Source organism: Arthrobotrys flagrans (genome assembly GCF_004000055.1).
Source record: "Arthrobotrys flagrans strain CBS H-5679 chromosome Unknown unitig_1, whole genome shotgun sequence".
NCBI lineage: Eukaryota > Fungi > Ascomycota > Orbiliomycetes > Orbiliales > Orbiliaceae > Arthrobotrys > Arthrobotrys flagrans.
The window spans coordinates 3,380,058-3,405,240 of NW_027137556.1; the positions used below are offsets into that span (position 1 = coordinate 3,380,058).

The window sequence follows — 25,183 nt, forward strand, 5'->3', positions numbered from 1 at the left end:
CCGAGCACAGAACACTCGATCGAATCGTGTTGCAGCGGTGGCACACGTTGCATTTTTCGCCGTATTGTATTTCAAAATTGAGGCGATGTTAGATCCTCGGCCCTCCCTGATCCCAAGTTCATGAGGAAATATAAGATGGTGTCGTCAGGCGGGGGACCTGTCGACCACGATATATATAATAGGACCCTTCTACGACTAGTAGTTATCGATACATCGGGGTCTATATCCTCATTACAAGGCCAATCGAATCCAAATTCATTCGAAGATGTCTTCGTCGAATTCCTTAGTACTCATGGCCCTCCCATTCGAGGTGCTGAGTGATATATCACCATAAATCCCTACGACTAGCCTCACCCCGCACCAAACTATCCGACGCAGCATTTTCTACTCTTCTCAATTCTTTCAGCCTCCGTTTCAGACATCTCGAGTATAACTCTGAAAATATAAAGAAAATACTTCTAGCTTGCGACTCCCTAGCCGCTGGGGATTCTCATGTCGATATCGATGGCGGCAAGGTTGTCAACCCACTTAGTACTGTTAAAGCGCTGGAGGTGGATATGAGTCACCCTTATTTTCAATCTGGCCATGATTCGTGGGCGTTATATTCAGACTCTCTCAGGATACAGGATAGTTCGGGGGGGGTTGAAAGTACTGGAAGATGGCTCGGTATGCAGCATAAACGGTATAAACGGTTTTATAGTCATGAGGACTATGACTTCTTTAGTAAAGCACCGAAAGGAGTCGTTTCTACAGTGAAGCATCTTAAACATGTTAGGTATTATACCAAGTTTGTGGAGAACGGCTATATCAAACTTCCCAAACACTCAGCTTCGCTTCCTCCGTTATGGAAACCCTCAGATCCACCGCTTGAAACTCTTCAACTAGTGGCTTTGAACCTCGAGAGTGTTACGGACGGTCGGTGGAATAGGCTCAAATCTGGTACAGCGTTGACGATTGCAACCGACTTCTAGAGATGCTGGTTGAATGCGTATCCTAGAGTTTACATATTCTCTTTTCTCTAGGGATCGGGGATTTCGGTAAAGAAGCTGAAGTTTGATGTATACCCATCAGGTATTGGACAATATCTTTCAGAGGGGGTACAAGCTTCTTGACAGATATTGAACTCAATCTTAGTGGCAAAAAGATGCTGGCTAGGATGAGTCTAGGTACTGAGTATTAGAGGGATATCATTCCGATACATGTTGCTACGCTTACGATTATTCGGATTTTACAGATTGGCAGGGAGACTGGTGTTTCCTCGGGGAACCAGACGATCCAGCGAAATTGGCGATTAAGCAGTGCAAAGAACTCGAAGAGCTAAGGATTAGCTTTATTGACGGCGAGAATAATTACATCAACAATCTAGTCGACTGCGTGTTGGAGACTTGCCCGAAGTTCTACCTCCTCAGGGTAAGTTGTCTGCATGTCTTAGGCTTGTTTGGTTCGATTATCTTTTGCAGACTTGGAAGTTAGGGGAGGATGAGATGGTGTTGAAGTTGAAGAGGGTGGATGTTTATTGTGATATGTTGGATGATAGAGCATTGAGGGGGGTTGAAGTATATGTATTAAGCACTGTTCGATTGAAGGAGGATAGTGCAGAGAGTATCTGAATTTCTAAATGTTATAGGGATTTCAAGATTAATGATATTATCAAAGTAGTTGTTCTGAAATTCCCCATTTTTTTGATTAACTATTTCTCGAAGTTGACGCTAGATGAAATGATATTTTCGTAAACTTTAAAGATAAAATGCACGAAGTTGACGTAAATAAAATTTTTAGAAATTTCAAATCCCAAAAATAACCATGGATATCGTTCACCGTATAAACATTACAAATATCATTATCGAAGATACCCTGCCAGAGCTATCCCTCATAACATTACCACTAATCTTACTAACCGGCACCTTAGGCGACATTGAATGAGATCACTATGCCGTCGACGGCCGCACTTTAATCTCAATATCATCAAAGGCCGCCGTAATAGTTCCAAGACCCTGACACTCCTCCAACTCCTCAGGACAACTACAATCAGTCCTGAAATGTAACGCAATCTCCGTCGCACTCCCAGTATTTATCTGACCGCCAACCGCCTTAGCCCATGCTGTCGTTGGCTCTCCTTGCCATGTAAAAGCCAAAGTTGCAATATGATCCTTCATGAACGCCCCACTAATATTATCACCGTCCCATTGTACCGAGCTGTAGGCTTGAGCGGTAACGGCACATACGAGCGAGTCGACGTATCCGAATTGGCGGAAGTGAAAGGTAATGTCGTAGTCGGTTTGGGGGGCGACGGTGAAGGCTTTGGTGTTTGAGAATTCGTAGGAGTGTTTTCTGTCGGTTGGTCTGAATTTGAAGATGCCGCGGCTATATAAAAAAGTCATTTTTATTAGCACGGTCGAAGGATCAGCTATTCTTGAAGTGAACTCACTAATAGGTCTCTCCTGAGAATGGCTCAAGCTGCTGTGGAGAGGATGATGCGCTATATTTATGTCTCCCGTACGAGCCTCTTCCTTGAGAGTCCAGGTAGATAAACCCTATCCATGGGGTATCGTTGTCTTCGAAATCGGCCACATGTTCTGTAGGCTCTGGAGGAGGGGGTGGTAATGGAAGAGAGCTGCAGGATTTTCATGTTAACCTATAGCTTATCAATTGGTTAACAGACAAAATAAGACACTTACGTATTAGCGGCTCGGAGCAGTGAAGTCGTGCTTGCGGTGGCCGTATAAACACAACTGCAAGCACTGCTAATGATAGGAACCGGTGTCGTAGCAATATGCGCTGGAATAGAGATAGTAGTCGTACCAGCTAGCCATGTAGCACACCAATTCGACTCTCTTTGTAGCCTCTCAGCTGCACGAACGACATTATTTGCTGCACAAGCGCGGCGCTCGAGGACGGCAGCTTGGGTTAAGCTACTAAGCAGAATGAATGCGGTAGCAAATGTCGACTTCATTTTGACAGCTTACAGAAAACCTGTGCTAAGACTAGGAGCTAGACTTTGGCTTCGATTGTCGAATTGATTGGCGGTGATCGGACGCCGAATGGAGACAGTCTCAAGTTGAATAGAGGAAACATGTAAGAGGTATTTATATTCCAGAGATCCATAACTCTTCTCGTCAGACTGGTGAGACATAATGAAGATAAAATTATATCCTATTACCCCAACCACGTGAAGTTCATTTCTACGAGTATCGGCGACGCTAACAAGGGAAGTCGAGCAGAGCTAGATCAAACTGTCCATTCGGCTGATTAAGTCGTTCTATGCATATGCGCTCTGAATCACGGTGGGTCCTAAGGTACAAGATCAGAAACAATACTGACAGGATGAGCAGTTATATGCATATCAAATGTCAGAGATTCCAACGGTTTTTGCGCTTTTCAATCGGATCTGGGAACGGCGACATTATGAACTAGCGCCAAATTAAGAGCTGAGTCGACGTCGACAGCCCCACAGGACAAGGGTATGGGGCAGGCAAGGTACTCCTGGCACCGCAATCTAGGACCCGAATATCAACTTGCTAGCACGGCATCCAATCGTCGGTTGCTCAGTTACTTGAAAACTTCAAGATATAAACCCCTTTTGGTTCCCGCCTGCAAACTTGAGCACCCGCAGCCGCCATGCTCTTCAAGAATCCTGGCTTCCAACGAGAGGTTTTCGGTAGAAGTTATCCGGGCCGTGTGTATGCATAAAAGAAAACCATTATATTCCCTGTTGGAAACGAAACAAGGTCCCTGCGTGGGACTTTTTCCATATATAATTAAGTTTGGTGTGTGGGGAAATCTCTAACAAGTTGCCGGTTCGCATCGAGTTCCGATCTAGGCGTCGTTAACTCGTTCAACTATTCTCGCTCGTTAATATACTTATCAATCAAGCTTTCCGTGACTATCTTAAAGATTATATTAGGCAAATTTTAACGTAGTAAGGGAACTACCAAAGGTTTTAGAACTGGGATGTGCGATAATCATATACATTTTAATGAACACAGTGCGGGCTATTGTGAGGCTTTATGCAAGCCACGGATATCAACTGTACTAGCGCTGGTGGTTTTATGGGTCCGAATTGGAACAGAGAATTGCTCCTCTTCAACGTGCTATATTGTACCGTGGGGTATCAGGATTCTGAGAATGCCTCTCTTCATGAATCCAGCTTGACGGCCAACCTATAGAGACCCGCCTTCAACTACAAGACCATAGGCCGGCGGAAAAGTCCTCATATATTTGGGCATACCTATATGGGCGGCATAATACTGAGTTATTCTAAATTAATGATTGTCGCAGCCTAGCCTACTATTATATCTCAGTACTTCAATTTTATATTTCTAATACGAGAAGGTAGACCCGTAATCCAGGTTTGAAGCTTTTCCTATCATATTAGCTGCCTTGGCCCTAGCAAACCCAAGCGCGAACGCCACCTGACATTCCACAAGACTGGTGAATCCTCAACGTATTCCGTAGAAACAGAAACTAAACCGAGAAAGGTCAGCCATGAAAAGTGGGCTTTCTGTCAAACGATGATATATCGATATCGTAAGCATCGGTTTACGGCTGAACGCGATAGAATAATTTTTTACAAGCGATATCCAATAGCTTCATGTGGTGATCGTATCATGACATGGCGTCTGGGATGTAATAGTGGCGTTGCGTGTTTCGACGGAGGAGGCTGGTTTGGTGTTCAGGGACCCTGCAGAAATAATAATAGAATGTTTGTGTTACATCGAAAGGGATCGGTGCTGCCTCGACCTACTTTACTACCCCTCTTTTGTTCGCGAAAACGATGTTCTCCCAGGCTTTTGTCAGCCGTTTCGCCGTCGGAAGTCAGGAACTTTTTGTTGGCCACGTTGGGGGTTTTCATGAGGTATTATTTGTTTCCACTGTAATTGCAGGATCATATTTCCATTGCGGTCTTCCATGGTATTTCACGTTGAATTTTTCTTCTACCAATGTAAAAACGTTAAAACATCAATAACTTGACAATGTGGGTTTGAGATTGGCCCAGAAGAATTCAATCGGTTGCTCAATTCAAGAACTAGCTTCGCTCGCTAGAAAGTCGGCACCAGGCGAAATATTTAAATGTTTGACCCCTCGCACATAGTAGCATGGCTCCGTGGATTACAAAACTTACAGGGTTGAATATAGTCTACTATGCTAAAATAGTATCAAAATCAAGGAACTAGTGAGAGCTATACATTAGAAGGTCGAAGGGATTGTCCAGATATAGTATTTCGTGATGAGGTTGTGGAAGCATACGAGGATATCCTGCTGGGAATGTCACACGAACAAGCCAACACCAACCAGGACAAAAATTTAAACACTTATAAGCCCGAGAATAGCTTAGATATATTAACTTCGTAGATTTTAGCTACTGGTGAGATTCAGATTCGATTTGCATGTACGTAAGACTTGGATTGGCGGCCTTGGTCTTGAAACAGTTATGTTTCTGGCTTCAACATTATTGAGATAGTTTACTTGTGGCGGTGGTGGTTAAAATTCACAGAAAATTTCTTAGAAGTAATACATCTATTCCTAAATTGAATTTATTCCCAAACGGGTGACGGAACATGATGAGGGGTTATATATAGCATATAAGGAATTCGTGTTCATATCCATTATAAAATCATCTAGACAAGGCTTTTGGTAGAACAGTTGTGCAGACGGCCGACCAGGAATATTCCACTTCATTGACTACACAGTTTAAGTTGGAAACCCCCACTTTGGATTGTTATGCCTGGGTACGGGACTAGGTAAAAAAGGTGGAGCCGCGTCGTGGAGGCTGGCCAGGCTAGCTATATTCGGAGCTTATATAAATACATATAAAAATTTATCCATTCAGGATGATAACTTTTAACTTCCAAATTTCCACAATTAACTTCAAAGGTTTATAATCACTGACGGTTAGTTGGCCTCTAAAGGGGTATATATTATGAAATATATGTGAAGGTTAACTGGTTAACAATAGCAGGCCCCCAACCTAGAATGGTCGGGGCGTTGGGAATACCCCACTATTAGACTGGGCAACGCTCTGGCTCCCAGATGCCCTTTCGTGGAACTTCGTATAGTTACAGGAGGTGGAAGATAGAATAACTATTTTCATGCGGTGTAAAAGTTACGATCGTCTACAGTGTTACGAATATATCCTACGAACCAGTATACCCGACCAATTGGATACGGTTTACGGCAGTATACAGATGCACTTGTTCTACAAATCCTATCCTTAATTAGTGATTATCTTCTATCGGGTTCTTGAAACTTGGTTGTGTGGATAATCATCTACTTAAATTTGGCTAGTAGAAAGGTCCACAGAAGGACCGCCGAATCCGCCCCACGAAGAACGCGAGCACCTCGGAGAGCTGCTTGACGTCGAAGATATACATATCCCTCCAAACCTACCCCATTCCACACATCAATAAAGTTTTAAAACCAGTACTAACCTATACAAAACACAGCCTCAACCTTCGACAACCTCAAAGGCAACATAATGAACCGTTCCCGCATGACCTGCAAAAAATGCGGAAAACTCTCGGGATTGGACGATATCGTCCACGGTGCTATTGAATTAAGTGTTCATACCAAGGGGCTTATGATTGATACTTTTCTTCATGGACCTACTGGGGATTCGCCGGCCCATGCTGTGGATTTTTCGAGGTGTGACGAACAGTTTGAGGGGTTTTGTTGTGGTTTCCGCCTTCTAATTGGACTTTTTTAAAACCCCTAACCCTCTCTTTTTTTTTTTTAAAAAAAAAAAAAAAAAAAAAGGAATCGGTGAGATATATAATATTTATAGGGTGAGGGAGTCTGGTGGTGGATTTACGGTCTCGAGCTCCTGTTTTGTTTAGTTGGGAGACGTCTGTCACGTACTTTAGAAGTCGAAATGAGATGATACGATGGTAGTGAAAATTAACGCGATATTGTTACGTGGCAATTTATACTACGCCGAGATAGTGTACAAGAGCTATTGCTGTCAGTATCACCGTATAGGTAATAAGACTATCGCGATCCGAGGTCAATAGCAATCCGGTGCGGTAACACCAGAGGAGGTGGTTTCTCCACAACGCAAATTAACATCAGTTGGTTGTTGCATAATCCCAAACAGGGATATCCCATGCAGGCAATCCACTCAAAACAGGAAATCCTGAACAAAATTTCCGCCAGGTGGGATTCCCCGAAATGGAAGGTTTCCCATGTCTTCCGTCTTTCCTTTCCATCCCATTCTTTTCCTACCCTTGTTTCCCGCCATAGCTTCTTTGGGACCCCTGGTCATGCATCGAATCCAGGGTCTCTTCGAAAGATGTGAAAAGTCAAGATTTTTTCTGACATTTGATGATGGATGATGATATGGGGAGAAATGGATTGCATTGATTGGTATCTTCCGCTTCCACCTTCTTCATTCAATTGTTCGGAATGACAGGACCCCCAGCATAATATGGTGGGGCAAAAACCAAAGCATTTTCTGGCCCTTCTTCTGCCTGGGTTTTTCTTCCTAAAATTCCGGTGCGGAGTCCTGGTCAGAAAAAGATGTGCATGCGAGCTAATGGCAACAGCTCACATCTGCAGGTCGTTCTGGCATGGCGTGGGGCGGCCATGACATTGCATTGCAGCATTGAGCTCTGATCAGACTGACTGTCGAATGACTGACTGAAGTACTTGATTTGACAAGCTACTCTAGCTCCTTCGAATCGAATCGATGGGCTCTTCTTTTGTATGTCAGGCGGATTATGTGCTGCCCGTCGCTTTGCTCTGATTTGCTTTGCTTTCCCGCTCGGAATACCAGCCAATGACAGGTCTGGACCGAATGGATGCCGTACACGTATCCCCACAGATTTTTCCTATCGATTACGATGAACCTTTCGAGTCAAGAGCTGGTCGTCCTCGGCTGGTTAGCTAGGCCGGGTCTTTGTGGATTCAATTGGATCGTATATATATCCAGTGGACGCTGGTCAGATATTTCTGCTGTTGCTAAAATCTCCGAATCTTCAAATTTCCTTTTAAAAACTCAACTCGTTCGAATTCGATCAGACGGACTTTTCAAGATTGGGGACAGTTCCAGACGGTGCGACCAAAGAGGTCGTCGGAGTTTTCTTTTGAAGTCCTCCCCCTCGGTATTCGCACAACACGGGAAATTTTAAATCAAATAATATTATCAAGAAACATCAGAACGGGTTTCAAATTTCAGCCATTCGATACGTTATTCACACAAACATTCCAAAAGCTTTTACTCGAAATCCGCACGGCATTCTTATTGTCTTGAAGAGGGGCCCGACGGAAGGAAAGAAGAAAGGGAGCGGGGCCTAAACGGTGTTCCAACAAATAAATAATATTCCAGAGGATTGGAAGAGAAGCTTAACTAGCTTCATTTTCCATACAGAATAACCGCTCAGGAATCATCACCAAAATATCCAGGACCGAAATTAAGTTCCTCGACGAAAAGGAAATATCAAAACATCAGCACCAACGAACATTCTTGGAGAAAGAAACAAAAGAGGCCCCGCGGAAAATTTATCCTGGCATCTTTCAAAACTTATAAAATAGCCTTTGTTTTTTTTCTCACTTCTCACATTGGATCTTTTTTGGTTTGGGTTGGACTAGACTCTTCGATTGGTTTCAGGAATAGGAAGGAGGAATTCTGTCGAAAATCAGTTTTTGCGACGAGCGATTGGAATTTTGGACGGGTGCTTCCCATCTATTTGCTCGTGCGAGTAAACGGAACTTGCAAGCTGGTCGTTGGATTGATCCAGGAATAACGGATAGGCAGGAGGAAACAGTTTTATATCGGGTTTATTAAGGATCTCTTATATATCTGTCCCCCGGGCGGAAACGGGGATATATCTCAGAAACCACTTTAATTTTGCGACAACCTCTCAAATCGTAATCTCAAATCTATCTCTCACGGACATCATACCCCAGGACCTCTTCCCTTTATTACAACTTTCACGAGTTCGAAGCGAAAGTGCATTGCATGCATCGAAGCGAAAGTGCAATCGAAAGAGCCGCATCGATTGATTCGACATCTCAGTCTCAACATTACTATTCACAGCCCTTCAAAAAGAAATCATATACCAGGGACATCGGTACTAGAAAGAGAACAAAAGAGAAGAGCGAAGAAAAGTAAAGATGGGCATCTGGACGACTACATCCTCCCTCTACTTCCTCACCAAACACCACCAGCACCTTCTCTCCGCCCAATCAAACCTCCAATCCACCCTTCGAGAACTCTACCACCACGAAGAACTCCTACAATCGTGTCCTCCAGAACTTCTAGAGTTCCTATGTACCTACATCCCCACCTCACCACGTAAATTTTGGCAATTCTTCGACCCGGCGAATGATGGATTCCGAGTCATGGCCGCAGACACACTACATATCGCCCAAGACCTGGTGCACCGAGACTACAGCATCCTCGAACAACCTTTAAAAGCAGAATATAAACTTCTTAAACAAACGGTTGAGAAGTGGTTACAACCCGCTGGATTGCAACCTGTTATTGGACGGTATATTTTGCCGTCTTATACTTGTCTTGATCATGTTTGCGAGAAGGGTGAGGTGAGGGGGACTTGGATTGATAACAGAGAGTTTGCGGAGATGGTGGCGCTGGCGTGGGATAAGGCGGTAGAGAGGCAGGTTGGGCAGTTGGGGTTCGGAACTAGTAATGATGTTGTAGGGGAGTGGAGTGAGGAGTTGAGAAGTGTTTGGGGGGTTAGGAATAGACGGTTAGATGATTGGATGGTTAGAGAGGTGGATGAGGACACCGAAGAAGGGACGGAGGGGAGGAGTAGTGAGGAGGAGGGGCTTAAAATGTAGATTTTATCCCTAATTCTTCCTTACCTATACGCATATTGGAGGAGGGGGCGGAGAGGAGTGGTATCTAAAGGAAGAGGAGGAGGATATGCCTGGTAGAACTGGCTACAGACTGTTTATGGATATGAAATGGGAGTTCAATGGCGTTTTTTTTCTTCCCTTTTTCTTTCAGTTGGTTTCTGGTTTATAAATCATTGTTAAACATGAATTGGACACTGGCATTTTGGGTTATTGGAGTTTTCTGTCAGCATTTTGTCGGTTTTATATTCGTCGTTCTTGAAGCCAAATTGTTGTAATGGATACGAGCGTGCAGTTTTCTTCCTTCCTTTCTTTCTTTCCATGATTGATTGATTTCTTTACATTTCCTTCTCAGCAACGAACGAAAAGAACAAAAAACAATCATCTCTCATCTCTCATCTTTCATCTCCCATCTGTCATTTTCTTTTTCCTTCTTCTATAGACTATCAGATTCTATGAAGCTTCACCGATCAATTCTATATCACCTGCCGGCCCCTATCAAAAAGGCCCTCGCTATCTTGCTGATTCTACGTGCACGTGGAGAGAAGACCATCGACGATCATCCCCGAAAAACCCACCTTCCGATAATATAAATCCACCACCAATAATGGCCACGGCGATCTCCCTCATGACACCCAGCCTCCACTATCTATGCTCCAAACTCTCCGACTTCTCGACCTCCTCCAAACCCCTAATCTCCTACATCCGAAATCCCAAAACCTACGCCATGTCTCTCCAAACACTTCTCAAAACCATCGTTCCCACAAAAAACCAACTATGCTTCCACGCGACCTTGATTCGTCGACATTCTCAACCGTTTCTGTTCTTTTTGGAAAATTATAAGGGAGCACCGCATTTTAGGCATTGGAAGAGGTTTAATCCTTACAGGAAGAATTGTTTGAAGGTTTTGTTGGAGGTATTTGAGAATGCTATTGAGGAGGTTGAGAGGGATGAGGAAGTTGTGGCGGAGTATTTGAGGGGTGGATTTGGGAAGTGTGTGTTTGGGGTTTTTGGGGGTTGTGGGGGGGAGGTTGGGGAGGTCGTTTTACGGTATATTTACATCCTTATATGATTATCAGTGGTTTTTACTAATAGAAATGATGTGTAGATGGAGCATCGAAATCAGGAACCGCCGGCTTGGGCGTCTAATCCTGGACAGTTGGACCCAAGAAACCAACGCCGCCACCGGAGAACCAGAAGGGTCTGGAAGCTGTGATATCAAAGATGCTATTCATCTCATGGCAGCTGTCTGGGAGGAAGAGTCGGAGAAAGGATACCATCATCATTCTGGTGTCCCAGAAGAGGCTGGAGCGAATGGAGGATGGAGTGGTGGCGAAGGGAGGAGCGAGCATTGGGAGTACGAGGAGGAAGAAGAGGAGGAAGAAGAGGAGTTTGAGGCTTGGAGACCTTTTATGGGGCCACCGTGTTTGAAGAGGAAGGATGCCCTGCATTTGGTTTATAGGATCTAGACACCAGTCTCGCGACTGGATAATAGTCTTGTATCCCCAGATAAGCTATGAGAATTCATAATGCGTAAGAAGATGTGGCCTAGCAGGCCCTTAATTATACCCTATGCATGCTCGCGAGTCAAAAATATGTAGAAAGAAATGGTGTTGCTGTTGCAAAGTCGTTTCGGGCAAAGCGCGTGTGACCGCAAACGTCGCTCGCTTCAGCTGGTCGGCAGGCTTCCCCAACCATTTCCCCGGACAAACCAGATGAGTTCAGACGGCTTTGAACAGATCCAATCACCCGAGCACGAGACAATATAAGACAGCCATGGCTGTCATCGCCCGGATCCCCCATCGCTCTCCTTCCTGGTCTCCATCTCTATATCCTCGATCTACGACTTCATCATTCGATACGATACGGTATAATATAATGCGACCATGCGGCCTCCTCGCTTCATCCTCGCGATCTCTCTAACCGCTCCGGTCGCCTTCGCAAATCCCATCCTCCCCCAACAGATCCCACTATCCCCAGCCACCACCGCCTCACCAAAAGACCAAGACCACCATGACCACTCCCACATCTCCCCCTCCCTCTTCTCCGAATTCGAAGAACTATCCCGAATAGTCGACATAACCTACTGCATCGGCACACCGTCCCCCGGAATCTCCCATCCCTTCATCTGTCCCTCCCATTGTTCCCAATTCCCATCGTTCCAATTAATCCAGTCTTGGAATACGGGGCCATTATTATCGGATTCATGCGGTTATATAGCGTTATCGCATCCTCCGGCTGAGAAAAGGGTTATTGTGGCCTTCAGAGGGACGTATAGTGTTACTAATGCCCTCGTGGATTTGAGTACTGGACGGCAGGAGTATGTGCCCTATCCGCCTAGTAATCGGTCCGATCTCTCCATATACTATAATGCAAATGTAAAGGAAGGGGGGGAAGAGGTGCCGGAGTGTGAGGGATGTTGGGCTCACAGCGGGTTTTTGGAAAGTTGGAGGGTGGCGAGTGAGATTGTGGTGCCGGTTGTGGATGGGCTGTTGAGGCAGTGGGGGGATCATGGGTACAGGTTGGAATTTGTGGGGCATAGTCTTGGTGGTGCGGTGGCGGGACTGGCGGGGTTGGAGTTTAGAGAGAGGGGGTGGGAGGGACGGGTTACTACTTTTGGAGAGCCAGTGAGTAATTTCGTTCCGTCCTTTGAATTTACATATCTAGGATGCTGACACCTATTGCTCGAAACAGAGAATCGGCAATGCAAACCTCTCACAATACATCAACCTCCTCCTCCCACCTCCGACCTACAGACGAATAACCCATAAATCCGATCCGGTCCCTCTCCTCCCCTTCTCGAAATGGGGGTTCGTCCACCATGCTACAGAGTATTTCATCGAAAAAGTCGATTTACCGCCTACGCCTGATGATGTTAGGGTTTGTGAGGGGGATGAAGATGAGAATTGTGCGGCTTCTGGAAGTGTCAATATGTTGCAGTTGTTGTGGAGCCATAGGGATTATTTTAACCGGTTGGGATTGTGTGTACCCGATGGGTGGAGGAGGGTGCTGGATGGGGCTTGGGGGCCTTGGTGGCCGAGGAGAGATTATTAATTGACTACTAGCCTTTGTTTGGAGGGGTGGGGTTATGTGATATCTCTTGGCGCTCTTTTTTATGGCTGATGGGTTCTTTAGCGTTGGAGTTTACTTTTGGAAGTTTGGGATACCAAATTGTTTTATCACGAGCGAGGGAGAGGGAGAGTCTTTGCAGCGTTTTCATGTCTTGTTGCATGTCGTTTTAATGAATCTGACATCCTTGCGGTGATATACGATGGAGAAAAAGTTCAAGTCAAAAAAGGTTGATAATGCTATCATCAATAGACGTTCGCATCACGTCTGAAATATATGTCGCTGTATAACGACAACTGCCGTAGATTCGACCATGTAACTTTATACCTAATCGCAGGGTTTTCTTTACAGTTTCTTATATTCCAGCTTGCCTTCTAGTTTCTTGACTTCAACTAACTTCCTGACCGCCTTGTTGAAGTCGTCTTGTGTGATTTCGTCTCTGTCGTCGCGGATTGCAAACATACCGCTGTGATATTGTTAGTTTCAGATACGATAGAGGATAAGGAGGGGGACGACATACGCCTCGGTAACAACGTTTCGCAAATCAGCACCATTGAACTCATCACTCATCTTCACCAACCCCTCATAATCAATCTCCCCAGCCTTCGCCACCCCCGCCGCGTGAATCTTCAAAATCTCCAACCTTCCAACTTCATTCGGCAACGGAATCTCAATCTTCCTATCCAATCTTCCAGCTCTCAACAGCGCAGGATCAAGGGTATCAGGACGATTGGTAGCCATTATAATCTTTGTTTTACCGAGATAATCAAAGCCGTCGAGTTGGTTTAGAAGTTCCATGAGGGTTCTTTGGATTTCTCGATCGGCGGAGGTACCTTCTGAGAAACGACGGCCACCGATGGCGTCGATTTCGTCCATGAAGATGATGCAGGGTTCGTGTTCTTTTGCGTAGCCGAACATTTCGCGGATTAGACGGGCGGACTCGCCGATGTATTTGTCGACGATGGCGGACGATACGACTATATTCCCCTCCTTTCAGTATTTCAACCTTGTGATGTTAGGGGTAGAAGAAATGAATACCCTTTAAGAAATTGGTTTCGAGAGTGCTGGCTACTGCTCTCGCGAGGAGAGTCTTGCCGGTACCCGGCGGACCGTAGAGAAGCACACCCTTGGGAGGTTTAATCCCCACCCGTATGAATAACTCCGGATTCTTCAACGGCAATTCAATAACCTCCCTCAACTCTCTAATCTGTTCGTTCAACCCACCGATCCCCGCAAAGCTAACCTGTCCAGGATCCTCCAAGCTCATATTATAAACCAAGGGATCAACCTCCCTTGGTAACATTCTCATGATGGTCAAAGTTGTCATATCCAAAGCAACCCGAGTACCTTGTTTTAACTTCGCTTTATCAACTTTCGAACGACATCCTACGACGTATCTGGGCCCCGAAGAGGCTTTGACGAGGATACGTTCGTCATCTATTTGTTTTAGAACTTCGCCGACGATTTGTCCGACTGATTGGAGGGCTTTGAGGTTGTCTTCGGTGTGGTCGTAGGATTTTTGAAGGGATTTTAGTTCGAGGCGGAGGGATTTGAGTTTTGCGTCCCATTCGCGGTGTTCGATTAGTTTCTATGGGTGGTTAGTTCTGATGATGGTGGTGATAGTGGTGGAGGTTGAGGGAGGCAACCTTTTTGTAGTCCTCAAGGGCTACATCGCGTTCTGCGTCGGATGACGAGGACATGGTGAGAGTACGGGCAGGGCCGAGGGAGGTCTATGGATCGTATGCGATATGGTCGTGATGATGGGGTTATGATGGTGGTGGTGTTGAAGTGAGGTTGACGCGTGGATGAGGTTGGCTGGTTGGGCTTTCGGGGTAGCTACCAAGTAACTATGGTGAGCTAAGCAAGCACCAGACCAGAACCCAGCTGCCATGCCAGCAACACAGAATCAGCCGCCAGGCGCCCAGACGCCTGCGACCAGGTTCTCTTTTATTTCACATTTTCCTACGATTTTTGTCTACAGATTGATAAAAGTTTAAGGAAGCCAGGGAAGCGTGATTTATGGAGAAGGGCCTTTCGGGCACAAGATAGGGATGAGGCCGAGGTGGATCGGGAGTTACGGTAATGGAACTGGGGGAACGGGATGGCGGGGACATGGATCGGGATGGTGATGATGAGGGATTGAGGGGTTTCTTTTCATTCTCCAGTTTCTTCTTCTTTTTCTTCAGATGATATCACGAGATTTTTAAATATCACTTTTTGGGGCTTTTAGTGAGGTATGGAGTAAGATTGATGATATCATGGTTTTATAGAGGAGGATTGGATTAGATGTTGGTTCCCTATAACTCCGCGCCCGGCATCAATTTCAGCTGTACAGCGATATCGCGCCATAAACGGTACACTTTATAGGGAAAACCCCCACTCATGGACCGGCCAAGAAACGGACGTTACTTATGCTACATGCAGACGTATCTAAGAGCAAAAGTAAATATTTTTGAGGCGAAATTGTCAGTTTTTGGGCATCGGCGAATCCCATATTCAATTTGTTGAGAGACTCAGAGATTTAGCTGCGGTCTAATTGGCGAGTTCCTCCCTGTACAGCCTGTATTGTGCTGTATAGGATTCAATCTCGAATGATGCTTTATACGGCGATTCTACAGCGCTGTGCCTGTACTGAAGTGTCCTGTACGGTAGGAATGTGATATATCCCTCGAGACTAAGCCTCAAGGAGTGTGATGGAGTAGAGTAATGGTAATAGTAACTGAGGGAACCACCCAATTGCCAGGGACGGATGCCTGTCGTGGTCTGTGCATGGTAACGGAGGCTGCTAGGCAGTTTAGTCTATCGGTCGGTCTGTCGGTCTTGTCATGGAAATCGAGGGGTGTCGTTAAGGGAAAAGTTTATTATAAGTGAACCGGGCCATCCCATCCTCTCTTTCTCTCTCTCCCCCTCTTCTTCTTTCTCTCTTCTTCCTTTCCTCACCACCACTCCACTGCTTCATATATTCTTCATTTGGTATTTATTATAGGCATTACCATTAACCTCCGTTCATTGAGATAATTCTATTGGTATGTTCTACTCTTCTTTTGCTTTGTAGTAGGTAGAATAGTGGTGGTGGGGGTAGTGACTATGACGACATCAGATGAAGGGCTAATATTATGTATTGTTGATGATATAGAAATATCAAGATGGCTATCACCAAGGTTCACGCCCGTTCCGTCTACGACTCTCGCGGTATGCCCTTCTTTTTTCCCTCCTTCTACCTGTTGCTTATTTAAACAATCCAATGGACTGATACTGACGTGACCGGTACATCATAGGCAACCCCACTGTCGAAGTCGACGTCGTCACCGACACCGGTCTCCACAGAGCCATTGTCCCATCCGGTGCCTCCACCGGTACGATATCCTCCATTCTATATACCTCTCTGCAATATATACTAAATTAAAAATAGGTGTTCACGAGGCTTTGGAGCTCCGTGACAAGGACAAGTCCAAGTGGGGTGGAAAGGGTGTGTTGCCCCGCCATTAACCATTGCCCCGCTTTCCCTACTAAAGATTAAATAGGTGTCCTGACTGCTGTCAAGAATGTCAACGAGACCATTGGACCCGCTCTCATCAAGGAGAACATCGATGTCACCGACCAGAAGGCCATCGATAACTTCATCCTCTCCCTCGATGGTACTCCCAACAAGTCTAAGCTCGGTGCCAACGCTCTTCTTGGTGTCTCCCTCGCTGTCGCGAAGGCTGGTGCCGCTGCCAAGAAGGTCCCACTTTATGCTCACATTGCCGATTTGACCGGTTCGAAAAAGCCATATATCCTTCCCGTTCCATTCTTCAATGTTATCAACGGAGGGTATGTTGAAATAGTTCATTATTAGTAAAATGAAGTGGTACTGACGTGTTTTTGATAGCTCCCACGCTGGTGGTGCCCTCGCTTTCCAGGAATTCATGATCGCCCCAACTGGTGTCGAGACCTTCTCTGAGGCTCTCCGAGCCGGTGCTGAAATCTACCAGATCCTCAAGTCTTTGACCAAGAAGAAGTACGGTCTCAGCGCCGGAAATGTCGGTGACGAGGGTGGTGTTGCTCCCGATATCGGAACCCCAGAGGAGGCTCTTGAGTTGATCACTGAGTCTATCGAGAAGGCCGGCTACACTGGCAAGGTCAAGATTGCCATGGATGTTGCTTCCTCTGAATTCTACAAGGAAGCCGATGAGTCCGGCGAGAACGGCAAGTACGATCTCGACTTCAAGAACGAGAGCTCGGACAAGTCCAAGTGGATCACCAGCCAGCAGCTTGCCGACAAGTACGTCGAGCTCATTGGCAAGTACCCGATCGTCTCGATCGAAGACCCCTTCGCTGAGGACAACTGGTCGGCATGGAGCGAGCTTGTTAAGCGTGTTGATATCCAAATTGTCGGTGACGACTTGACTGTCACCAACCCCACCCGTATCAAGAGTGCCATTGAGCAGAAGAGCTGCAATGCTTTGTTGCTCAAGGTCAACCAGATCGGTACCCTCACCGAGTCCATCCAGGCCGCTGAGGACTCCTTCGGTGACAACTGGGGTGTCATGGTTTCCCACCGATCCGGTGAGACTGAGGATGTTACCATTTCTGATATCGTCGTCGGTCTTCGCGCTGGACAGATCAAGACCGGTGCTCCATGCCGTTCGGAGCGCGTTGCTAAGCTGAACCAGCTTCTTCGCATTGAGGAGGAGCTCGGAGAGCAGGCCATCTATGCTGGCGAGAACTTCAGGAAGACCAGGAACTTGTAGGTGCGCATTAATTTGGCTTGGCTGGCTTGGAGCCCGGTTGTTTTTTTTAGGCCACTCGGTTTTATTTCCTTAATTACTATTAATGACGACGACGGATTGGTCACGTTCGTTTCTTGTAGTAGCTTAACTACAGCTGCATGCTGTCTTGTATGTACAGATAATAACTACTAGCTGCGTGTACAGACACAGCAAAATTTGACCAAATTAATTCAGCACTGTCCCCTTTTAATGCCATGCTAGACTACCATAAGATATACAGATGAATCCAAATGCAGGGATATCATGTAATCTGAATTATCTGCCGGCGAATATCGCGAATTGAAACCTAAGCTGTCTTGAGTCATTGGCCCAGACCAGATCCTCCACTGTAGTTTCTTAGTGACATGTTGGGGGCTCCTCACTCCACTCGATTGGTCGTGAACTAGCTCTGACTGGATTCGACTTTGGCTGCCCCTCACAATCCACAGCTCAGAACACCACAGAACAAACCATATCAGCTTCATCTTCCTTGCGCTTTTGGCCCTCGTTAACGTTAGAGCTAGTCGACTTCTTCTGGGGCGCTATATAAACTATAGAAACTTCACTCGTTCGCTTTTTCTTTCTCTTTCCTTTTATCTTCACTCCTTTTAATTTTGGGGGTCTCGGATCACGATCGTGGGTATTAACATTGTTGTAGCTTCGTCAAGCTCCATCAGATTCAACAACAATGGCAACCGACCTCGCTTCCACGGCTACACAGGCCGATTCCAGCTTCCATGACAAGGAAAACCATCCCCACAATCCAGACGACATCCTCAACCCTTCCTTCATCGACCTCTTCACCGAAGAACCCCCGCCAGAATGGACACTCTCCGACCTCCAAGAACTCAACGTAATCCGCGGGCAACCGCCCAACGCCATCGCGCCCTTCCAAAAGCTCCCCGTCGAGCTAGTCGAACACATAGCCTACAACCTGACCCACTTCCGTGATATCAGAGCTATGGCTAACAGCTGTACGCTCTTTCGGAAGATAATATTTGAATCGTCGAATCATTTATTTTGGTATCGATGGAGTAAGGCGCCGCATTCGATGTGTAGATGGGATTTGGGGTATTATAGACAGAATAGGGCGTATCAGAATACGATTGTGAATCAGCAGAATGGGAGGAGGAGGAAGAGGTGCGAGAAGTGTATGGCTAGGGCTGTTAGGGGTATGGCGTTTAAGAGGAAGACTTGTTTGGATTGTTGGGATGAGTTGGGGATTCGTATGTTTCTTTCTTCCCTTTTCCTCTCTTCCCTTCCTTGTATAAGAATTTTGTTATTACGATTACTTTCTGTGCAAATTAGTTAAGGGATGATATATTGGATGATGGCTGATTATGATAAAACAGCTGCAAACGAACTCTACTTCGTCAACAGCATCGACATCTCCACCATCCCCCGCGAATACATCATAGAACCCTACACCCGCTCTAGCAACGGAGGTCCCTACCTTCGTCGCGAATGGGACATGCTTTACTTTTACAGACCCGGCAAACTGGAACAACAACTGCTCACCACACCCGTCCAAGTCGCCCGTGACAGTCGTCCCGCTCATTTAATCGAATATGCAAAACAAACGATCAGAAACATGTCAGGCGAGATCCTCCAGATCAAAAGAACTATGGGATATAGATACTCCCAGTATTCGTATTATAACTCTGGACCGAACGTTAGGAGGGAGAAGTGGTATGCTGGGTGTGTTGAGGAGCTTGTGTGTCCGGCCGAGGTTGTGCAGAGGATGCTGGAGGTTTTGGTAACGCAAAATATTGGGAATGAGTGGTTGAAGCGTGGGGGGTATGAGAAAGTTAAGGATCCGGGGGAGCTGTATGGTGATAGCTCGGATTTTGCAAGGGGATTTGGAAGGGTTGAGTGTGAGTTGCAAAAAGATCCGGAATGGATCAAAGAATTTGGAGAAGACCTATCGAATCTTCACGAATGTAATATCGAATGTCACCGAAAAAAGAGAGCCACGATGTTTAAAAAGAGATGGTGGCCGCAAGCGGAGAAAAACTTTGTGGAAATGTTGGTTGGTGGGAAGGGGATGCGGTTGACGGACGAAGAGGTTAGGAAGCTTAATGCTACTAATCATGCTTGGCAGTGGAGGGATAAGATGCAAAAGGTTGTGGATGGGATGTTGAGCGGGTGTAAATGGGTTATTCCGGGCGTGAAAGGGGAGTGGACTGCTGAGACGGTGGCGAAGTGGGAGAAGGTTCATGGTATGGATGGGACTGCTACGCCGGCAGCTCATTGGGGAGTATTGGATTCTTCTTTTGGATTTTAAAGGGGTGGAGGGAGGGGTTTTGGAGCCTCGAGACTAGATTTCGGGATAGAGGAGAATATGTATGTTGTGGATTATATCTGTGCCTTTTTTTTTTTTTGGTCGGTGGACTAGAGGATAGGCTCTTGTCAGTTCTCCGCCTCATAACAAACTTTTTAGAATAGGGGATCTTAGCCAGTTAGAGGGGAGATAAAAGAAAAAGCATGTTTTTTCACTACTGGATATTAGGGAATAATAATGAAATCAATTGAAAAAAAAAAAAAAAAACCTTGGTCGATAAAATGATATGTATCCTAACTCCGAGCCTAAACACCTATTGTAGATGATAGATAAAAAAGGAAGAACGCGCTGGTATATGTTGTAATCTTGAGTCCGATTCATCCAAAGTAAACATCCCAAACGACATCATTCTCATCCACGTGAATGGTTAACCGTGGCTCTACTATATCGGAAAATATTCCTTTTAAGGGGCCTATTATTCTTGTGCAGGTTGGGCCTTTGGGGTCTTTGCCTGCGGGGAGGAATTGGACGTTGAATACCTATGGATTCATCAACTTAATATTTCCCAAGACCATCAAAGAGGTTTATGATCTTCGTGTATATCTTGAGATATAACTTACCTTATCATACTCCTCCACCCCCCCACCCCCATTAACCAACCTCTTCCCAATCAACTTCTCCCTCCACTGCTTCTGTTCTTCATAACTTATTCTAACACCATCGTCATCCTTATGGTGTGTATGAGCATCCAAACTACTACCACTTCCTAACTCCAAACACTCGGTTTGAGTATGTGTAGCTGATAAAAAAGTTGGATAAGGAGGGTCCCAGATTCTGTGGGTCGTTGAGAGCTGGGTTGTGTGGAAGTGGTGGTGGGTGTCTAGGATACGGATTTTGGAGGGGGTTAGGAGGCGGAGGGCGTGGTGGCAGGTGTAGCGGGGCATTTGATTTCTTTTCTGTTCTTTTTTTGTCGTTGATTGATATAACTTTTTAAGAAGAGAATGGTTGTATGGATTCGAGACTATATTCTGTGGTAGATGTTGAGGTGGGTCTATAAGGCTTAGAGAAGTCAAGTAGGATGGTAAGTCGTAATGGTTTGGTGTATAAAAGAAAGCAAAGGCTTAAGGCTTAGAAAGTAAGATCTTTTGAAATCAAGCATGCAATCGGGTGAACTTTGGACGATATTATTTGTCTGGCTCGTAGGCGCTGGTAGACTTGGATATAGTATCAAATCCCGAGTTAGGCTCTCTAACTTCTCTGAAATTATGAAAAATACCAAAAAATATAAAAAATACTCGTGGCGGAATAACATTCGTCAGACCTTCATACTTACATTTAAATAATTGGGGAGATAATGATAGGGTCACACGAAATTTCGATTGCGAAAACCAGAATACCAGGAAACCACCGTTTCAACTCAGAAAAATAGGAGGGAGTCTAGATCTTGGAGCGTTGCGTTGCTCGTTCGCCTAACAAAAATCCAACAGGATAACGACGGTTTGGGAATGGTCTCGTTTGTTTTTCGATGCAGCTAGTTGGAATGCGAGTTGCTGGCGGAAATTTGACTGCAAGAGAGTATTTTTGGGGGACGAAAGAATTTGGGATTTTCAGGATTAATTTTCTTTGGAGTTTTAGGAAGGGCTGAGGGGAGTTTGGTATAGTTATATTCTCGGGATTTCGGGTGGGTATCTATATTGACATACATAGACGTAGATATAATGATGATGTTCTCGTATTGAGAGGCCGAGCTCTCGTGTCCAAGAGCTTTTGATACTCGAAAAACATAGTTCGACCATACCCACTAACGGCTGTTCCGTTAAATCTACTGAGTGCCGTATAAAGGCGGCTCGTATTCTCAAAATCATGTGTGCGTGTGTATTTCATATACGTGCATTTTTTATACACGCTTAGGGGCATGCATTGCTTCGTACTTGGTAGAGCTAGAGGTATTAGACCCGCAAGGTTTGTTAAGTGGAATTCCGACTGCAGTTCTTGCCGCTTGTGTAACCGCCCCATGTGAACTAAAAATCAAATCGACATGACTCTTTTTTGAGGGTGGCGTTCTACGGGAGGGCGGCGCAGTAACGTTGGGTGGAATGTGTCTGTGCCTTCTGTGGATCTATGGAAGGTTAGGATCTGTTACATTTGAGAGGAGGCTGAGATAGGGGTTTATTGACATGTTACGTTTCACGCCGATCCAGACGTGTAAATGCATTGTGGTATAATGTTATGGCGTAGTAAGTACCAAAATATAGACTGCAACTGTACTGGTCAGAATTGCATGTGGATGTGTCGTTCGAGACGAAAAGGAGGGCTATTCCTGTGGGAACCCCTCATGCATGATGCCCAATATTTTCCGTCAATTTCAGCGTATTAGTTAATATTAGCTATGGGTAATTGGAAATTCGAAGAACGAAGAAAACTACTCAGGCTTGCAATGGGCTCACGAACGCTCTTGCCGATAATATAAGCAGAAGCCTCAGATTCTCTACCTCTCGTCTAATTCAGGCCCCGCATCCCATGTTGGTTTAATTCTTAAGCTTCTTTAGCGACATATTTTGAGTATTCCCCTTTACGGATCGCGAATTCGTATATATAAATTTGCTTGAAAGGAGCTGCGCTTGTAGCCTGAGGACGAGACTAATGATTGAAGCTCATGACAATGGCGAAACTCCTGTATATTCCAATAATCCTGATACTTTTTCACCCTTTTTCTTTTCGAACCATCTTCCGGATCCGTGCCGCAGTATAAACTAGGGAAATTTGGCCGATGGGAATCCTGGAAACTATAATGTCCTCTGCATAAAATATTTAGAAAGGGTGAAGATATTTTTAAGCTGCTCGATGAGGGTTTTGAGGAAGGACGGTTATCGGAATAGCTACTACCACCTCATATATATAGTATTTACGAGATTAAAAGCGAATACCTTGGAACTTGGGCCTATACGTTTACGGTGGGATGCTCGGCCAGAGGTCAACGGATCGTCGTTAGAGCGGTTGAAAGAGATATGAAAAACTACTTCTCCAGTAAAGGTAAAGACTATCCCGTAAGTTAGTCTTAATATTTCCATATCCGTTTTGTCGGTGTTAAATGATTATATAGATATACATACAGAAGAATACAAGGTTCATGCACTGACAGTATTATCTATCATGATTGATATACGTAGTTTGAGATGTGTCTCCTTGCTAGAACTCAAGGGAATACTGATTTTGACGACCATAAGATGTATTATCTCGCACCTGAGATGTCGAAACGTTCGACTTCTTTCTAGCTAAGCTAGTTTGGGCAACTGGGGAAAAGTTTCACCCGAAAAGGCACTATGATGAGAAGATCTGGAGAAGAAGGAGAAGAGCAGGTCATCGCTAGATTAAGCTACAAAAGGCTTCCTGAGTTGTCTGCTCCGAAAGATTACTACCAGCAGTGGCGTGATGATGAACAGCTCGGCCAAACCTATTTTCACTATGAGGAACCTGGACAGGGAGTGGTGGTATATGCCCTGGATAGTGGATGTGGGCTGGGACATCAGGTAAGGCTCCATGGCCACCAGGACCCTCAGTGGGTTCATTCTCACGATTCGATATATTTAATTCCTCCTCTTAATAATTTTGTTAAGCGCGTTGACATCCACATATGTAGGAACCGCAATATGTTGCTTTCCAAGATTACATTGTCACCGGAGACTTCCCAGTGGAGCCCTACATCGGTGGTCTAGATGATAGAGTTCACGGAACCTGAATGGTCGCCAAGATCGCTGGCTGAATGTCTGGGGTTGCGATAAGCGCTAGCATCGTTGTCGTTGCTCTTGCTGATGGGGAGGCACTTAACACTGTTATAAATGTATTTGATGGATTGATCAAAACCTATGATCATATCAAAACGCATAATCCCGATACGCTTTGTGTCGTTAACATGTCAATTCTGGTGGATACACAATTTACGATGCAAAACCCTAGGGATAAATGAGGAGAAGCTATAAATGTGGAGAGAACCTTTACGAAGCAGCTGTTGGAGCAATTGACGGGTCTTGAAAACGTCGTCCTCGTGGCTGCTGCAGGGAATGGTAGACCTGTAAGTCGAAAACCTATGCTTTTTTCGGGCTTGTAGTAAAGTTAATCCCTATGACATCTTAAAAGAGTGGACTTGTAACAGATTGTCCTGCAAGATTGGCAAAGGAATACCCGGACAGTAGAATCGTGGTTGCTGGGGCAGCTACACACGACGGCTTAAATCAAAATCAAAAGAGCAAGACCAATAACTTTGTTTGGGCCCCAGCAGGAGTTGGAGTACTTGGCGATGTTCGGTTTTATCTGTGGGATCATTATCCTGATGCATTCGGGTCCGGTAAAGGCGAAACCTCGACAAGCAAAGACCCTTTACATACTTAGCGCACGCGCTTAATCAATATAATATTAATCTTAACAAACATGACCATATAGCAGCCGCGACGGTGTCTGGAATGTTGGCAATTTACATGTCTAGAGATACCGAGGGATCTGCGAAGCGTATAGAAAATGCGATTGCGCTTTTGAAGAAACTTTCATGGAAGAGAAATCCAAACGGGGTGGAAATTGTCCATAATGGCCTCCCATCCGCTGAATGGCCAGATTATTACAAGTATAATACACTATCGACCCGGGTCTAGCAGGAGTTAGAATGTAAATTTGCAAAAATGATTTATGGATGTTCTTTACAACTGCTGCAACCTTCCTTCTAGAACTTGTCGACAGCCGCTGTAATTCAATTTACAGATTCGAGTATCTGAGCCCCGACGCTCTTACTGCTAAGCCTACCGGCTATCTTTTGATATCTATCGTTAGCAGTGTCAGCGAAGCATTGTTCGAGTGGGAGTACAAACTTTTAGAGAGGCTACGGATACATATCTGACATGGTGCCGTTCCTTGCCCCTACGAAGTTCCATACATGCTGTGCATGTGGCCTGGCGTGGTCGCTATGTAGTTATAGTTCGGCGTAGCAGGCAATTAGATAACAACGTAATAAACCCTTAAGTTGGTGTTTTGTCCCCTGGGTAGCCCACAAGAGGCGTAGTACTAGTGACAGTAGTTGCCGTGTTAGTTTCTCGGATCCGTTTGATACTATGTCGAAAAGGGAGCAAGTGTGAGCCCGTAATGAAGTCGTGGCTCGTGAGTTTACCATCGTACATAGACTTTTGGTCTTCTTATCGATTGAGGTCAAGTTTTGCCATTTTATATCCCAATCGTTTCAAGTCGCTTTCGATCACTGTGTCCTTAAAATTTAAAATACTTTTCG

The 25,183-nt window shown here is 45.3% G+C and overlaps 10 protein-coding genes across 10 annotated transcripts; 7 read left to right on the forward strand and 3 right to left on the reverse strand.

Annotated features, from left to right (window-relative positions):
• Positions 1 to 668: 668 nt before the first annotated feature.
• On the forward strand, positions 669 to 1,610 carry DFL_009017 (uncharacterized protein; the record flags this gene model as incomplete). The annotated part of the gene is made up of 3 exons (XM_067638838.1): positions 669 to 915; positions 1,235 to 1,410; positions 1,461 to 1,610. The coding sequence occupies 3 exons, from the start codon at positions 669 to 671 to the stop codon at positions 1,608 to 1,610; spliced, it is 573 nt and encodes a 190-aa protein (XP_067486686.1).
• Positions 1,611 to 1,928: 318 nt separating this feature from the next.
• Positions 1,929 to 2,953, reverse strand: DFL_009018 (uncharacterized protein; the record flags this gene model as incomplete). Its single annotated transcript, XM_067638839.1, has 3 exons — positions 1,929 to 2,364; positions 2,429 to 2,614; positions 2,679 to 2,953. 3 exons carry the CDS (start codon positions 2,951 to 2,953, stop codon positions 1,929 to 1,931), a joined length of 897 nt encoding a protein of 298 aa, XP_067486687.1.
• Positions 2,954 to 9,108: 6,155 nt separating this feature from the next.
• DFL_009019 (uncharacterized protein) lies at positions 9,109 to 9,795 on the forward strand (the record flags this gene model as incomplete). Its single annotated transcript, XM_067638840.1, has 1 exon — positions 9,109 to 9,795. One exon carries the CDS (start codon positions 9,109 to 9,111, stop codon positions 9,793 to 9,795), a length of 687 nt encoding a protein of 228 aa, XP_067486688.1.
• Positions 9,796 to 10,417: 622 nt separating this feature from the next.
• On the forward strand, positions 10,418 to 11,279 carry DFL_009020 (uncharacterized protein; the record flags this gene model as incomplete). The annotated part of the gene is made up of 2 exons (XM_067638842.1): positions 10,418 to 10,860; positions 10,919 to 11,279. 2 exons carry the CDS (start codon positions 10,418 to 10,420, stop codon positions 11,277 to 11,279), a joined length of 804 nt encoding a protein of 267 aa, XP_067486689.1.
• A 417-nt stretch (positions 11,280 to 11,696) lies between these two features.
• Positions 11,697 to 12,864, forward strand: DFL_009021 (uncharacterized protein; the record flags this gene model as incomplete). The annotated part of the gene is made up of 2 exons (XM_067638843.1): positions 11,697 to 12,437; positions 12,505 to 12,864. 2 exons carry the CDS (start codon positions 11,697 to 11,699, stop codon positions 12,862 to 12,864), a joined length of 1,101 nt encoding a protein of 366 aa, XP_067486690.1.
• Positions 12,865 to 13,224: 360 nt separating this feature from the next.
• Positions 13,225 to 14,579, reverse strand: DFL_009022 (uncharacterized protein; the record flags this gene model as incomplete). The annotated part of the gene is made up of 4 exons (XM_067638844.1): positions 13,225 to 13,345; positions 13,400 to 13,856; positions 13,918 to 14,467; positions 14,526 to 14,579. The coding sequence occupies 4 exons, from the start codon at positions 14,577 to 14,579 to the stop codon at positions 13,225 to 13,227; spliced, it is 1,182 nt and encodes a 393-aa protein (XP_067486691.1).
• A 1,446-nt stretch (positions 14,580 to 16,025) lies between these two features.
• Positions 16,026 to 17,612, forward strand: DFL_009023 (uncharacterized protein; the record flags this gene model as incomplete). The annotated part of the gene is made up of 5 exons (XM_067638845.1): positions 16,026 to 16,071; positions 16,158 to 16,235; positions 16,292 to 16,348; positions 16,404 to 16,692; positions 16,751 to 17,612. 5 exons carry the CDS (start codon positions 16,026 to 16,028, stop codon positions 17,610 to 17,612), a joined length of 1,332 nt encoding a protein of 443 aa, XP_067486692.1.
• A 706-nt stretch (positions 17,613 to 18,318) lies between these two features.
• On the forward strand, positions 18,319 to 19,914 carry DFL_009024 (uncharacterized protein; the record flags this gene model as incomplete). Its single annotated transcript, XM_067638846.1, has 2 exons — positions 18,319 to 18,856; positions 18,983 to 19,914. The coding sequence occupies 2 exons, from the start codon at positions 18,319 to 18,321 to the stop codon at positions 19,912 to 19,914; spliced, it is 1,470 nt and encodes a 489-aa protein (XP_067486693.1).
• A 374-nt stretch (positions 19,915 to 20,288) lies between these two features.
• On the reverse strand, positions 20,289 to 20,855 carry DFL_009025 (uncharacterized protein; the record flags this gene model as incomplete). Its single annotated transcript, XM_067638847.1, has 2 exons — positions 20,289 to 20,450; positions 20,532 to 20,855. 2 exons carry the CDS (start codon positions 20,853 to 20,855, stop codon positions 20,289 to 20,291), a joined length of 486 nt encoding a protein of 161 aa, XP_067486694.1.
• A 2,379-nt stretch (positions 20,856 to 23,234) lies between these two features.
• Positions 23,235 to 23,650, forward strand: DFL_009026 (uncharacterized protein; the record flags this gene model as incomplete). Its single annotated transcript, XM_067638848.1, has 2 exons — positions 23,235 to 23,441; positions 23,552 to 23,650. The coding sequence occupies 2 exons, from the start codon at positions 23,235 to 23,237 to the stop codon at positions 23,648 to 23,650; spliced, it is 306 nt and encodes a 101-aa protein (XP_067486695.1).
• Positions 23,651 to 25,183: the final 1,533 nt, after the last annotated feature.